Below are 17,129 nucleotides of genomic sequence, written 5' to 3' on the forward strand. Positions count from 1 at the left end.
GATTGTCGGTACTATATCCGTGAAGTTATGCTGGGATAACATCACGGGTCTAGTGCAAGGCTGACCAATCGAAGCGCAGGAATTTTTCTTGCCATTGCACAATAATTTATAAAGTGCTTGTTTATCTTTATCAACATGTATATTCCCTGATATCACTGTAACTTTATAACCTTAAAGCTGAATGCTTGAATTCATGATTTATATACACAAAAAGCAATATAAAGTGGTATGGCTGTTTTTAGTACATTATCAAGGTCCCTCCTTATTTTGTGTTCCAAAAAATACTCAATTTAGTATATTCCTTGTTAGGTTATGTGGACAGTAAACCGTACATACAGTATACTAAACTGTACTGTGGTTAAATATTGAAATATAATAAAAAGTCATACTGTGAATTGAAAGTATTTTACTTTCTCATGATTATTAAGCTTAGTTACCAGCTGGATCTTCAGTAGGACCAGAACAAAATGTATCAAGGGTACATTTTTTTACATTTATTTTTTTATTTTATGTATTTATTTTTTTAAACGTGTCGATGGAAGCCGTTAGAATGAAAAGAACAAAGCACACCATCCTTACATTTTGGATTCATGTCTTTAAGATGAATATTCCAATTGTTATTGTGTAGTAACATGAACCCGCTCCTGAGGAGCAAAAGTTCAATATCACTATAAAAGGATAGCTGTGTGCTAAGGTTTCAAATAATAACACAGCTTTTAATCATCAGAACCTCTACATCATGAACAAACATAACTTTCAAAAAGTGTAGTCAAAACTCTTGGTATGTCAGGATAGTCAAAACACAAAAGAAAATGTTAAAGCTAGGCAAAAAACTAAACAGACTACATGTAATTGATGGCAAGGAGCCATTCTGGGGCATAATTCATTTGTTTTCTTTCATTTGTGTATTATTTGATTATACATGAAATCAGCTTATAAAATGTCATCAAAATAAGGAAATGTTTAACATATTTTTATTAATCTGATAATTTAGGCAGGTACATGTTCAGACATTAAAATATACTGGTTCAAATTACAGCATTGACAAAAGTGATTATTGCTCAATTAATCTAATACATTGAATAAATTAACATACTTTTTCATATATCATTTTTAAAACAATTTATACATATGAAATGATGTATTTGATTGGAAAATTTTTAACAATATATCTGCTGGAGAAAGTTTTGTGAATCTGTTCCAAGCACAATAGAAAAACAGTTAATTATTAGATATCTCCTTTCCAGTATTTAGGTCAATAATCATTATCAATAACTGAAAAAGAAAACACAAAACAAAACTAAACAACAAACACTACAAAATGTAACATTGCTTGCATATTGAGATTGATATATTTATAATACTGAAGCAAAAAAGTGATTATTCCAAAAAACAAATATTTAAAATAAACACTGGTCCGCTTTCAAGGACACTTATAAAATACAAATTACTTGCAAGGCTTCGCTCTCTTTTTGCCACCTCCCCATCCAGTACTAAATTGTAAAGGGTTGTCACGAAATGAAATCCGCTCTTTTTTAGATGGTGTAGATGCTACCTTCACAGGCACAGGCTTTTCTTGCTCTAAACAAATCAGAAGAAAATATAATTGGCTCCTACTGTATATAATTGTTATATATAGCAGAGTTGTTCACATATGTCTCCATGTTTCAGTATGTTCTAATGATCTATCCTACAGCATCAGCAGAGGTAATGCATGGATTCATTATTTTGTTTAATCACAGAAAGTGTTTCTTTTTCCTTTAAAACAAAGTCATCCTCTGGATGCATTTCTGTAATGATATATGGAAATAATAATAATAAAACATCCATTATAAATGACAATGGACTCCACAGAACAGATAGACCGTATTTGCAGATTTCAATTTTTCCTCTCAGTGAACACTTTACTAGTCAATTCCAGGAGGGCAGTTCACTTTTAAAGTAAGCAGCTTAAAAGAAATCTGTATAAACATGAGGAACAAAGGGAAGATTTTTGGCTTCTTTATTTGTTCCATGTGTACAGCTCATGTTAAGACTCATGACAGAACCACACACCACTTCTTATACAAGTGTTTGTCTAACAGTGGATAGTATCAATAAAAGGCAGGCACACTACAAAAGCATGTGGGATTATTTGGCCAAGAACTTGATAAAATACTTTCACTTTAAAGTGTGTTGGGTGTCCTCTATGTCAAAAAATCATACAAAATATATATTTTTACATGATTTTAGTAAGATAATTATGTTATTATAAAATACATGGTGAATGATAATTTTCCCAGCAACTTTAGTATTTTACATGGTGATGGTGCGAGACATGTATAATAAAATTAGTTGTATACTAAGATTGTCCATGTATAATGGGTTGATGATGAAACTGCTAACCTCAATTTTTTGTAACAAACTCGACTAGCAGTGCATGAACAAAATAAAGTCAATGCTAAAATAAACAATAATGGCCTGCAGATTTAAAGTTTCATCAGCAGAAGACAGAGAGAAATTTGTGGAAGCAGAAGAGCAACATACATTTAGTAAACAACTACCTCAGCCACATGCCCTCTGTTGGATACTAGGCAGTTTAGACTGATGGCCCTCAGAAAACAGAGCTGAGGAAATCATCCAATTCTACCCTCCAAAAAAGCCAAGCAACTTTCCTACTCTGATTCTTAGTAATAATACATGTAGTCCGTCGTCCACCTCCCCTAAAAAAATTAATTAATAAATAAAATAAAATAAGCTAGCGCGCTCGTGATTTATGTCACCTGAAACCCATGATTACAGCCTAATTATGCACAGTTAGGTGTACATTATTATTACAGTAGTCCGTCGCATATCCGACTGCGGTGGGACCAGAGTAAGGGCGGATATGTATAAAGTCGGATGAATGAATCCTGTTTTAAATACCATGATACACAGCTGTAACAATTACTATAGTCACACAATTATTGTTTTGAGATTCCGTTTTTATTAGGGCGCTCCCCTAAATCCCTTGTTTAGAAAGATACAGGGTATTAATGCTTGTGACAGAGTAGCTGTCTGCCGTGTGGGTGCGCGCGTTCTCTGCTGAGTGACAGACAGGACAGCAAGATGGAGGCTGAAGTTGATACGCCCCGCAGGTGAACAGGATTTATTTACATATCAAGTCAATACACTGAACAGCTCACGTGACACTACCAGCAATGGCAGCGCACGGAGCACATACAACACAGTGTACAAAAAGTTTGGTAGGATCGACAATATCTGAACTAATCTTTACTGTTCAATAATAAGCCAAATTGCTGAAGAGGTTGATCTTGGCGGATAAACGGTTAGTCCGGATATGCAACGGATTACTGTATTATTATGTGGTGTTGCTGTGTTACGCATTTACACATTCCCAGTCAAATGATTCAACAAATTGTTTTTAGCTCAAAGTCAAATCCTTTTTTGAAACAAAACTACTCAGCCATAGTGGTTTCCGTACTATAAGCAATAAAAACAAATATGGCCTTGAAAAGGCAGTTTATGGAAATACCCAGTGAGAAGCAAGTATCACATTGCAAAATGTTTGATTGGTTATAGACCATATACATAGTTTAATAGACCTACACTGGTAATTTAAACTCTACAAGCGTCCCCTAATCCATATTAAACCTTGATTTAATCTATATTATTTAGAAAAGTATGCTTTAAAAAAAATGGGGTGCTACAATCTAGAGTACCCCAATACATACAAAGATTTACAGAGGCCCTGTTTAAATGGAGCGATGGCCCATATCTCAATACATATTGCTGACAATGTGTAAGTGTGTAAATTCTTGGCACTTTTTACACACATACAAACCTTTAACCTTTGACGAGGGAACAGGTATACCAATAATGTATTGATCCATTATTATATTTTGGTGATTTACTACTTTTTGTAGTACACTTATTGTCTACTGTCAGATGCCTTTTTTTGTTGTTGTTTAATGACTTTCATACACCCATACTGCAATTTATTAAATTAGTTATTTTTTCCAGCTGCAAATTTACAGCAACCTTTGATCTTAAAAAGATTTCCCTAAAATAGATACTTTTTTTCTTTTTCTCAATGACAAACGGCTTGTTTCACACTAAGTTAGATGCCTTCCTCGTGGATTTCATTTCAATCCTGATTAAAATTGAATTTGCTCGTTAAAGTGGGCGCTGTTTTCTTTTATTGTGACATGCTTTCTATAAACCATGTTTAATCTAGTCACTATGGTGCCCTCCATGGCCTTCTCCATCTATAGCATCTTTGTCACAAAAGGCCCTGAGGAAAACCTTTGACAGAAAGGCAGTCTTTCCTTCAAAATGGGCCTTTTGCTGTTTCCTGCCCAGGCACTCTTTTTGCCATGCCCTCTATATGACCCCTTCCTTTACCTCCAACAAGAGTAGGCAAATTATATATTTTTTGTGTTTATTATTATTAAGCAGACCAATATGTACTATATTATTTATTTATTACTGTTGAAGTATTTTTAATATGTTTTTCAGTTAAATTTGCAATATAGTCATACAAATATTGAAAAATGTAAAATACATGATAAATAAATTGAGAGATTGTTTTATTCTTGCTCATCCTGGTGCTCTGGAATAGATAGGTTTTATGTACAGTACTCCTTTAATTAGCTGACTTACACAAAAAATATAATACACTGAGGGCAGTAAATTACTAAAGGGCCCTCATATAATAAATTATGTGAATTAATTATCCATATTTGTGAATTATTTCTTTTAACATTACATTTTATTCTATAGATGCAATATTAATATTGTCAGCAAGACTGGTACAGTTCATACGCAGTATTTTATAAATGTAAAATAAATGAGAACATGTGAAATGTTTTTAAGATGATGCTGTCTGGTTTGAGAGGCAAATAATACAGACAAAAATAAACAGATTTCAGGTCTCTCACATTACTTCTTTAGGCAATAAACCTTTACGCATGTTGTCTGATTTTTTTCCACAGAAAGGTAATAAACAAGAAACTAAATAACTTTGATAATAATCCAAGAGACACAAACTTGTTGCATTGCAAAACTATGAAATACATTACACAAAAACACAAATGTTGCAGTAAGCAGTGTTCCATCGCCATTAACTCTGATAAAACCAAAATGGTAGCATAAATGGGGGATCTCAGTTAAGGCTACTGAAAAATACACAAATCAATCTGTAAGTTGATTTAATTTAAATGAACAAGCTAACATAGTTTGTGTTTTTGTGAATTTGTTTACTGTAAAAGCATTTATGAACACTAGTTTCACTGACATACCGGTATACACAGAATTTGTGTATTGGCTTTTGGAGGGGTGAATGGAATAGGACAAAGTTTAACTAAATATCGATACACTGTGATACAAAATTCGCTCTGTTGATGTTTTTTCCTTAAACCTTCTATTGTAGTAACTTTTACAAAAGTACTTATGGAACAATGCACTTGTTAATCAGCAGTAAATAATACATACAACTATAGTTTTTCTCTCTCTCTCTCTAAATATTAGATAGCTAGATAGATATATAGCTATGGCCAAAAGTTTTGCATTACCTATGGTAGTATAGTATTTCATATTAAATTTCAAAATGTCACGTTTCAATTTTTGTGAATTTTTCATTAAGTACATGGAAAACTACAAAGCGGTATGTAATTCAATAGGTTAAAGTAACATTATTCTGCAGGTTTCATTTCACTTTATGAAGCACAATTAGTTATATAGGGTGATGCAAAACCTTTGGCCATACATACATACATACATACATACATACATACATACATACATACATACACACACACACACACACACACAGTACTAACGACAGTTCCATTTGTTTTACTTTACAATCATACAGGATGTGTCAAAATTATAACATTCAGAATAAATCTAGCCATTTCAGTGTATTGTGTTCAGGAGTCATGGTATAAAACTAAACCTAAAATAAAACTAGTATTTAACAAAACAAAACAAAACAATAATACATCTAAAACTTTATACAAAATAATATTAATTAAAAAATAAAAAAAAATAAAAAAAATTACAGTATTTAACAAATCTGATCCAAATAAGTATATTTACTTCATATTAACAAGCACATTGACATACACAGAAACGGCAACTTGCCAATGTGTTAGGTCAAACTAGGATTGTTACAACAACTACTGGAAACAACAAAACTGCACATTAACTGCGCCTTAATTATTGTCTGTTAATTTAAATTGTGGCTCAAAAGTATTATTTTAAATGGTCAATCTATGACCGCAGTACTCACTTGCATGTCCCGCTGAGTGTCTGCGTGTTTGATCATATTTTTCACTTTGAGTCAAAGCACTTCCACTGGCCACGGACACAATCTCTAGATCCAGACCTTCTCTGCTTACAGGGCTTGCCTGAGAGCAGCAGGGGAGAACGGACACAAACATGAAACCAAATATGACATTTCTACAAGCAGCTCACGCTATAACCCTAAATAAATAAACTGCACATTCATGAAATATGAGTTTCTTAAAGAAATGTGTTATCAAATGTAATCTGTTAGTCTATTTCAATTCAAATTGTATCACAATTCTGTACATTTAAAAGCCTTACTGTGTAAAGGCTATTTTATAATTCAAAAATTTTAAATAACTTCAACAATGCTTCAATAATTTTCACACTATTATATAAATACCATACACTTTAAACAACATACAAATCCAAATTACTGGTTTGTAATACAGTCAATTCTCGTTAATATGAATTTCAAGGGACCAGCAACAGAATTAGTCTATCAGTAATTCTTATTATCAGGAGTCTAAGGCCAAATGCATACTGACAGTTTTTATTGAAGTTACAGTAACAGGGAAATCAAATTATAATTACAGAACAATGAAAAGTATTATACATTTAAAAGTACTGTATTTTGTATTGAAAATATGTCTGTAAGTGAACTTTTAAAAATTATACATTGCAAATTAACTGCACTTTAAATTAAAATGTCCCATTCTGATCCAGGGCATTTTTAAACCATAAAAGCAAGGCAACATCAGGGTATTGAGCAAATCAGAAACACTGACGACTTGCATCCACAGTTTGCTGTTAATAGGCCTGTGTTATTGTATCCCGGTTTTTCAGAATGGCTGACAAAGTGTTCACAGGAATGTTTTGAAACCTGCAGCAGCATCTTTCTTCTTCTTGTACGGTGGTGAATTATCCACCTCTTTCAACACCTCTCCATTTCTATGGCAACTCGAAATGCATAGGATCTATAGTCCCCAAACACTATCCTTTACACTCAACTGTTCAAACTAAAGCGATTTAGTTTTATTAACATTTGTCTTCCCTGGGAGGGCTCCAACATAATTCATATGAACAGGAAATTCATGTTAAGTGAATTTGTATTTTAATTTATTTACAACAAGCGACTATTGCATAATGACGGAATCCGATTACTAACCAGGCCTAAGCATGCATAGCTTTTAAGACCAGAAACCATGGCTTTATGCATAGGAACAAGTAACAGTCGTGTCCTAATTGACTCTTTCTGAACTTATCCCATCATTACATTACCACTGACCCCTCTTTTGCACACCTCACTTGCCTCTTTTTTGCTTAATGTTTCTTTTTCGCTTCCTGTATTTAATTCATTTAGTGGAGAAAGTATAGGATTAAATACTTAGAAAAACACTAACAAACTGCTGAAAACGAATGAATAAAAACATTCCCACACTGAGACTTACCTTCAGATATAAAGACACACATTAATTATATGGCTGCATTGCCTTTTCCCAAAATCTACCACTAGGTAAGCCGTTAAACTGCAGAGATAAAATTAACCACCAGAGGGAGACCACATAGTTCAATGTATAGAAACATTCAAATCAAAATCAATCAATCAATCACAGGGACTACAAAATTTCAACCAAAATGCACCTGACCTATCCACATAGGAAAATGGCACTTATTATTATTATTATTATTATTATTATTATTATTATTATTATTTATACATTTCATGCAGTTTTAAGTAGGATTAAAACGCCAGGGGCTGGTTTTTCAAAACTTTAGTAATCCGATTTCCGCATTTGATCGGGACAATATTGTAAAATTGGGTTTTTCAAAACGTCAACATGCGATAATCGTGATTAAATGTTGTATTTGGGTTTTTCTGAATTTAAAGAGGTTGATCCTACTGCGAAGATGGATTTCACTTTTAAATAATCACATATACCTATATGTCCAAATAGAGTATAATAATAACTATTTCACATATCTATTTATGTTTTGTATGCATGCTGGTTAAATTAATGTGTGTCTGATTAAGGAAAAAACACATTTAGTGGTATAGCTTGTATCAGAACAACAGCTGTGTTTTCCATTTATTTACTCAATGTCCAACACAAATATTATATATACAGTACTGTGCAAAAGTTTTGGGCAGGTGTGAAAAAATGCTGTAAAGTAAGAATGCTTTCAAAAATAGACATGTTAATAGTTTATATTTATCAATGAACAAAATGCAAAGTGAGTGAACAGAAGAAAAATCAACATCAAATCAATATTTGGTGTGACCACCCTTTGCCTTCAAAACAGCATCAATTCTTCTAGGTACACTTGCACACAGTTTTTGAAGGAACTTGGCAGGTAGGTTGGCCCAAACATCTTGGAGAACTAACCACAGTTCTTCTGTGGATTTAGGCAGCCTCAGTTGCTTCTCTCTCTTCATGTAATCCCAGACAGACTCAATGATGTTGAGATCAGGGCTCTATGGGGGCCATACCATCACTTCCAGGACTCCTTGTTCTTCTTTACGCTGAAGATTTTTCTTAATGACTTTCGCTGTATGTTTGGGTTCGTTGTCATGCTGCAGAATAAATTTGGGGCCAATCAGATGCCTCCCTGATGGTATTGCATGATGGATAAGTATCTGCCTGTACTTCTCAGCACTAAGGAGACCATTAATTCTGACCAAATCCCCAACTCCATTTGCAGAAATGCAGCCCCAAACTTTCAAGGAACCTCCACCATGCTTCACTGTTGCCTGCAGACACTCATTCGTGTACCGCTCTCCAACCCTTTGGCGAACAAACTGCCTTCTGCTACAGCCAAATATTTCAAATTTTGACTCATCAGTCCAGAGCACCTGCTGCCATTTTTCTGCACCCCAGTTCCTGTGTTTTCGTGCATAGTTGAGTCGCTTGGCCTTGTTTCCACGTCGGAGGTATGGCTTTTTGGCCGCAAGTCTTCCATGAAGGCCACTTCTGACCAGACGTCTCCAGACAGTAGATGGGTGTACCAGGGTCCCACTGTTTTCTGCCAATTCTGAGCTGATGGCACTGCTGGACATCTTCCGATTGCGAAGGGAAGTAAGCATGATGTGTCTTTCATCTGCTGCAGTAAGTTTCCTTGGCCGACCACAGCGTCTACGGTCCTCAACGTTGCCCGTTTCTTTGTGCTTCTTCAAAAGAGCTTGGACAGCACATCTGGAAACCCCTGTCTGCCTTGAAATTTCTGCCTGGGAGAGACCTTGCTGATGCAGTATAACTACCTTGTGTCTTGTTGCTGTGCTCAGTCTTGCCATGGTGTATGACTTTTGACAGTAAACTGTCTTCAGCAGCCTCACCTTGTTAGCTGAGTTTGGCTGTTCCTCACCCAGTTTTATTCCTCCTACACAGCTGTTTCTGTTTCAGTTAATGATTGTGTTTCAACCCACATATTGAATTGATGATCATTAGCACCTGTTTGGTATAATTGTTTAATCATACACCTGACTATATGCCTACAAAATCCCTGACTTTGTGCAAGTGTACCTAGAAGAATTGATGCTGTTTTGAAGGAAAAGGGTGGTCACACCAAATATGGATTTGATTTAGATTTTTCTTCTGTTCACTCACTTTGCATTTAGTTAATTGATAAATATAATCTATTAACATGTCTATTTTTGAAAGCATTCTTACTTTACAGCATTTTTTCACACCTGCCTAAAACTTTTGCACAGTACTATATATATATATATATATATATATATATATATATATATATATATATATATATATATAATTTTTAAATGTGTGCAGGTTGGTGCTGTATAGAAATAAAGATGTGGGGAAAATTGCATATCTTTCCTGTGAAACATCAATGGAGGATCCTTCTAGAAGTAGTTCTTTACAATGGCATCCCTCACTGCCCATCCAGCAAGTCCATCCTGTTGTGGTTCTGCTAAAAGGTGCATCATGGTGTCCTGCCTGAGGCTCCGGCAGGTCGTTGCTCAAATCCTCACCTTCAATGGCTGGTACATTGTGTCTGATAGTGATTTTGTGCAAAACAATGCAGGCTAGAATTACGTTGCATGCTTGTAGCAGTTCCATACACAGGTAATTCAGAAAAGCGAATTGTCTCTTAAGCACCTCGTTTAAGCATGGGTATTGTTGAAATACTCCAGCACTGCTGTAGTGGGATTGGCATAATGTGTCATTAGCCAGGGGAAAAGTCTAGTTTTTATTTATTTATTTATTTATTTATTTTTTTTTTTATTTTTTTTTTATAAAACTTAAATAATAAAATAATAAAAAAAAATAAAAATTGGTGATTAATACTCATAATTATCACCTGTCATTTCTTTTTTAAGGTTAGGTCATATCATAAATAACGGCCTATTTAAACAAAATAAAAAAAAAGGCTATAAACTATTAAGAACTACTTTAAAAAAACTGATTTTCGTAATCGTGAATGTTTGTAATCTGGATAAATGTAATCCAGCAGTGACATTTTCTGAAAAACTGGATCAAAACGATCCAGATAAAAGTAATCTCTATCACAAAATATAGGATTACAAAATCCAGATCATTTTTATCCAGATTACAAGTTTTGAAAGACCTGGCCCAGAAGATTACTTTTTAGCAATATGATACCAGAAAGAACCAGCCAATTCACTGAACGGGCAGGATAAGAAATAAAAGCCTGAATAACACTGAAACGGACAGAACATTTTGAAAAATAAAAACAGAAAACAGAAGCCACCCTAATTATATTCAGCCAATTTCTGTATTTACCTTATATATTGACATTTTTCTATTGGCTCAAAAACAATAGAGAAATTACAATAACTTGAATTATCTAATATGTTATTGCAGACTTTAAAAATAATAAACTGAAGCATTGTAGAGTCAATAATATCGATAACTTCCAGAAAACAAAAGTATATTTACCACTAACTGAACTCGCCCACCATTCAGTACTCCAGGATCAATCTCCGGCAGAAAGCGATCACTGTAAAAACCCAGCCAGCAACAAGTTGAAATGTGTACAAAGATTCAACACTTTTAAAACCAAACATTGCAAACTATCAAAATCCCCAGTTCTAAAACAGAAACTTGTAAGCAAACCCACCATGTGTTGTAATCCTTTATTAGGCATAAAATAAAATGACAACACATTTTATAGATGTTCATTTGGATAATGCAAACTTTAGCATATTGACTAAAATGCAAGAGGTTTATAGTATCCACATTAACATCTATAAAATGTGTTGTTGTTTTATTTTATGCTTAATGTAGGATTAGAATATTTGGTGGGCCTATAACTACTTTCGCTATCAGTATTTTCAGCACAACTTAAGGGCTTTAGACTTTAACCTTATTATGATTTGACATTTCAAATATAAGGTACTTTTTATTATTTTTTTTGAGTGTTTTGAAGTTATAGATGAAAACATTATAAAACAGAGGAAATGATTATGAACATGTCAGTACTTTTATGTTTGCTGCGTGCTGCCTGACAGCAGATAAGTCACAATTTATTGGCCCTATGATTTAAAGGATTACAATTAAATCTTGTTAAATTAAACACAACCACCATACCTCTTGTTTCTTTGAAGTGGTCCTGTACACTGGTTTTAAAATGTTCCACCGTTTTCTTTTTTTTTAGTACAGCTGACTCGGGTTTCACTTTACCAGTTGTCTATATAATAAAATAATCTAATTTGAAAATAATAAAATAAAATAAAAATAAAACTATAACTTCACCTTTTCATATTTCTGGAACTTGTTATTTCATAATCCCCAACTTGCGTGTGAAGCCACCGGTATGTTATCTCTCTGCTTCTCTCTATTTTCTTGGCTGGGGCAGTATCCTGACGAGCAAACTCCTCCTCATGAGCTACAGTAAAAAAAAAATATATATGTGCAGTTGTAATATTAGCAATTTGTTTTTTAGCTACTGCATATCATTAAAATGGATTGCCCTGAATGGTAAAGGTTTGTTGTACATCACATGTAGTTTGTTTGTTATAACTTGAAAAAAGAGATGCACAGATTTTAGCAAGTCAAGCCTACTAAAATATATAAAAAACAAATAACTATACACCAGCTTTCTTGTTTTTTCCTCTTTTGCTAAGAAAAATGCAATTTATTTTATCCTTAAAAGTTTGTAGATGAAGTTATGTTTAACAGCCTTATAACATCTGATTTCTATTTGAGTCCATTTTTTAGGCTAACTGTTAGCAGGAGGTAGCTCATTTTTATCATCAAGAATGTTCATGCTACTGATCATTATTGCTTTATAGATGGTACTTGTCTGTTGGATCTAGTGTTTGCCGGGCTTAGGTGTGTCTTTCTGTTGTCTTCGTATAATAAAAAATATATCTGTGTTTGAACACTTATGGAAAAAACATATATATTTTAATATATGGTAGAAAAGTATGATCCTTATATTTTTCATATATAGAAATGTCCCCTTTTTTATATATTTAAAATATATTTTAGTCTGTAATCCATATATTTAGCCTGGCTAACATAAATTAAATTATAAACCAGAAAAACCACAAGATAAAACAACTATATTTTTCATCTTAAAGCTATTCCTGAATACTGTGTTCACTTGTGTGATTTATAATAAGTTAAGTCATATGTAGGGTGTCTCTTATTCTATAAGAGATGTCATTTTGCACAGTTTGAACAGCCAGAGCTTTGTTGTGTGGTCCTCTCTCCCAAACTGCACGAGATGACTACAATAATAGACCCTACACACAACGTATTAACATATAGAATAATGATACTCCCTAAACCTATTGAAAAAGCAAATGTTAAAATGTGCATATCCAGTACTGCAATGTGGTTCACTGAAGAAATACTTGAGTATGTAATGTGTTAGTTGGGATTGGAAAATCTATTTAATGGTGCACTTTGTTAACAGGGGCAGCTGTGAAATTGTGTTATATATTATCTGTCTCGAGTGTTTTTGTTTCTGCTGACCTCATACCACAAAAATGCTAAAAATGTACGATATACAAACATATATGTTTTAACCCAGTATAAATGAATTAAAAAGACAGAAAATTACATCAAAACTTGTTTTGGCATTACTCCCTTGAACAAGCACAGAGTCTAGCATTTTTGTATTAAGATATAGATATTTTATTTTATTTTAGTAAAATCAATTTACATTCTAAGGCAAGTAGCACTTTCAGCTTTAAATTCATTGTAGGATTTAGGTAAAAAATTAATGACACTGTGGTTAATGGTGGTGGATAGATTAAAAGGATGTTGGTTCGACAACAAGCCAGGACTAACTTATTCAAGATATACTGAATACGTTAGTCTATACTGAAATAGTGTGGAAAACTACTATACTGAAATAGTGTGGAATAAACTGCCTGCTTCTCTTGATGGTAAGTAAATCTTAGTTGGTTTGAAAGAGGGACCATAAATAATTCCCTAAGGCTCTGCTGAAAAAAATAAATGTGTCTAAAGCATTAAAAAAGTATGTAAAAAAGCTCACAGATTCACATCTGCATATTGTTGAACACTGATTTTCAGTTACCATATTAAAATATGTAATATCTTGTTTTTGTTTTTATTATATATTTTTCTAAATCAGTTTTACCCTCATTTGTGTACACAGTTTGTAATGCCCAATTTGAAAGTCACCTCAACAGTTCAAGAGGACAGAAGGCCAACAGGACCTCTGTTCCCACTGCCAAGCCAGTGGTCTCTTTTCACAAGCTACTAAACTCTGGAGGCAAGGCCAACTCGGCTCAAACAGGATTTGAACCATGCTTGTATAAATGCACTTTGCATCAGTGCTTTTACTAGGTAAGCTCTGGGGACCCAAAACTGAGATGTAGCATTTTGTCAGTTTAACAACTTTATGGACTTTTTTTTGGGCACGCAACGTTTCAGATACGATTCCATAGTGATACCTAAGCAACCATTTTTTTTCAGGTGTAGTGTACAAGGTCATTCATTCAAAATGACAAATTAAAGGGCCATAATCACAAAATATGTACCAGTGTGATACGTTAAAACCTTTTTTAACATAAGTTTGGTGTAGGAACAGTAAATAATGATCAATATTTTTTCACAACTTTGTGAGTTACCAACAGTCCACAGGAATGTTTATGTGATTGGTGATGTCATCATCACAAATTCTGAATGCTGTTAATGCTTGCTTGCTGTTCTGTAATTTGGTTAGAACAGGGTACAGCATACAGGCAGGGCACTGTAAGTGAGACTGACTTAAGTAAAAACAAGACAAAATTCAGTTCTCACTTGCACTCTTGTTTCTGATCCAGACTGCATTCATTTACTCTTGGGTTTAAGTGGTAGTGCACTGGAAGTCATTTGTTGATTGTTGGGTATAAGTTACAGTAAATTACAGTTCAGCTTTGGAAAACAATGCTGGAGTATGAAAGTCATTTGAAAGCAACGCGGAAGCAACAACATGAAAACCAGTTTTGATCTACACAGGATGTAATTATAATTTAAGTATGCTACATCTGAGTCTGAAATTGCTTGTGCAGTTCTTTTCAGATTATAATATGCAACATGAATTGTAAATAAATTGGTCTTTATTGTCCCTAATTACCTTTTTTTTGGCAGCCACTCAAGGTTCAATCACGAAGCCACAAACTGATGTACTGTATCTTCTGCTGCTTAATAGAGTAGGACCACAGTTTTTTTTTTTTTGTTTTTTTTTACCAAACAATGCACATTTGTTTTCTCTTTTGTTATTTCTGTGTTGTTCAATTGAATAGTTTTGTTTTGAATTCAAGCATTCCCCCGCTTTGCATCACATTTACAAAAGAAGGAAAAAAACAAGCTGCAATTTAATTAAAAAAAAACAAAAAAAAAACATTTAGACAACAGTAGCAATATTATATCAAATATGTATGTAGGGGGATTGTGATTGTGCATAAAGACAACACACATCATCATGGACTAGCATAAACAAAAATTGCCACCAAACAGTACAAAGTAACAGAACAACCCCATCAACCTAGGATAACAACATTTCTACTGGCCACTTGAAGTTATATGTAACTTATTACTAGCAGCGTCCTGCTCACGTTCAGTTTTAGTGCGGTGGGACTGAAGAACCACAATGGGATGTGTTAGGGGACTTGCCCAAAGCCACACAGTATGCCGAGTCGGAGCAAGGATTTGAACCAGCTATCTGGCTCTCAGATTTTAACTAGAACCCAAGTTAACACTGTACCCATCCCAGAAGTAAAAGTAAGCAGAACAATCCTTTCCCACTTATTAAAGTGGGAGAAAACAACTCATAGCTAACTTATAAATCATCCCTAAATAACTACAGTGACAGTCCAATGAAACAACCAATTTATCGCTTTATAAACAGAACTGTATGGTCTGTAGAGCTGGTGTAACAAATATTCCAAGTACCATGGCAGTTGTTTTTGGTTAAAATATCAGTAATGAATCTTACGTATAATAAGGAAGTGTCAAAGTAATGCAGTTTGACGTTACAATCCTTTGACAAATGCTGGGTATTAACCTTTGTATGTCTACAGCATACATTTGTTCTAGGGGTTAAAATAGACAGGAATTGAACAGATTACAATTCTACCTTCTTACAAAGTGTAACTGTAGATGACATACTAAACTTGCCAGGAAAATCAAACAATTTCTGTAGACAAATGAACTGCTCCCTTGGTTTAATTAACTACATTTATTTGACATCGATTTACTACAACATAACAATTAAATATAGACAGATTTTCAATGTTATATGTGTGCATGTGTTGCGAGTGAGATAACACCCTTGCACAACACATAAAAGGGAGTAAGAAAATTATAAAATGTCAACTCATCCACTGTATACAGTCTATCACATTCTTCACATATTACTGAGAGTGATTAATTGTAAATACATAGAAGAAAAAGCTGTCCAGCAGCACCAACCCCTTCTTGGCCTGGCAACCAGGAGTCACGCTTATTAAGCAGAGTTCTCAAGGGTATCATGCAATCTGAGGTCACTATCGAAGCAACAGAAGCAATGTCACGATATCAGAGAATGAAGCAATTCAGGGCCACTTGTTGACAGTCAAGAAGGTCAAGGCTTGCAGCAATTAACTTAAAAAAGGAGTGCACCGCATGCACTTTAAGAATCGTCATCTGAACAAACAAACCAAGGTTATCTGCAGGTTAAACTCAACATAAGGATCTTATAGGTCAGGCACACCAACATGGCACTGAATGGCATCTTGTTGTATGATGGAAATCTGGTTAAAGAATGAATGGGGTCGCTGCTCGGAGAGTGAGCTACATGAGAAAGAAGGTACTGGAAGTAAGCTGCACAAATGAGAGTAAGAGAGACTTGAAACCATAAATCGTTTTAAGTATGTTACGGTACTATACAGTGTTTTACGAATTGAAAAAGGAAACACTGTTCCGTGTTACTCCATTAGTCTTTAACATTTTTCTACTCAATGAAGTAAAAGCAAATGGACTAAATCCGTGAAGGAGAATTAATGCAATCCCCATCATAAATCCTGACAGAAGAGAACATGTTTGTCCAGTTGTATCAAATGTTTATACAACCCCTGATCACTGCTTTCAAGCTAAAACCTGTGATGCTCGTAAGGTCCTCATTAACAGTCGGCTACTTAATTACAAAGTATTACACAACTGGCTCATTTTCAAAACGTTTTTTTCCTTGTTTTACGTCTGGTAGGATACATCTCTAAATGAAGACATCAAAACAAAGATCAATGATGTGTTATTAGAAATTAATACAATGTTTAAAAAAAATGACGGTGAAAATGTGCTGATACATTTGGGTGCCTTTGCAAAAACAAACAGTATAGTAATCTATTTTAGATATATTTCAATAATTAACTGTACTTTTATTTT

At 34.0% G+C, this 17,129-nt stretch overlaps 1 protein-coding gene across 3 annotated transcripts in view; it reads right to left on the bottom strand.

Moving 5' to 3' along the window:
- Positions 1 to 957: 957 nt before the first annotated feature.
- The window catches only part of lrriq1 (leucine-rich repeats and IQ motif containing 1), a 60,558-nt gene continuing 44,386 nt past the window's right edge, over positions 958 to 17,129 (bottom strand). For all 3 annotated transcript variants that reach the window (XM_034032623.3, XM_034032620.3, XM_034032622.3), the window contains exons 24-27: positions 12,003 to 12,135; positions 11,187 to 11,247; positions 6,272 to 6,389; positions 958 to 1,581 (exon numbers count right to left, since the gene is read on the bottom strand). In XM_034032623.3, the coding sequence (XP_033888514.3) occupies positions 1,448 to 1,581; positions 6,272 to 6,389; positions 11,187 to 11,247; positions 12,003 to 12,135 (446 nt within the window). In that variant the 3' untranslated portion in view covers positions 958 to 1,447. The remainder of the gene's footprint in view (positions 1,582 to 6,271; positions 6,390 to 11,186; positions 11,248 to 12,002; positions 12,136 to 17,129) is intronic.

The sequence above is a fragment of the Acipenser ruthenus genome, chromosome 14 (genome assembly GCF_902713425.1).
Source record: "Acipenser ruthenus chromosome 14, fAciRut3.2 maternal haplotype, whole genome shotgun sequence".
Classification (NCBI taxonomy): domain Eukaryota; kingdom Metazoa; phylum Chordata; class Actinopteri; order Acipenseriformes; family Acipenseridae; genus Acipenser; species Acipenser ruthenus.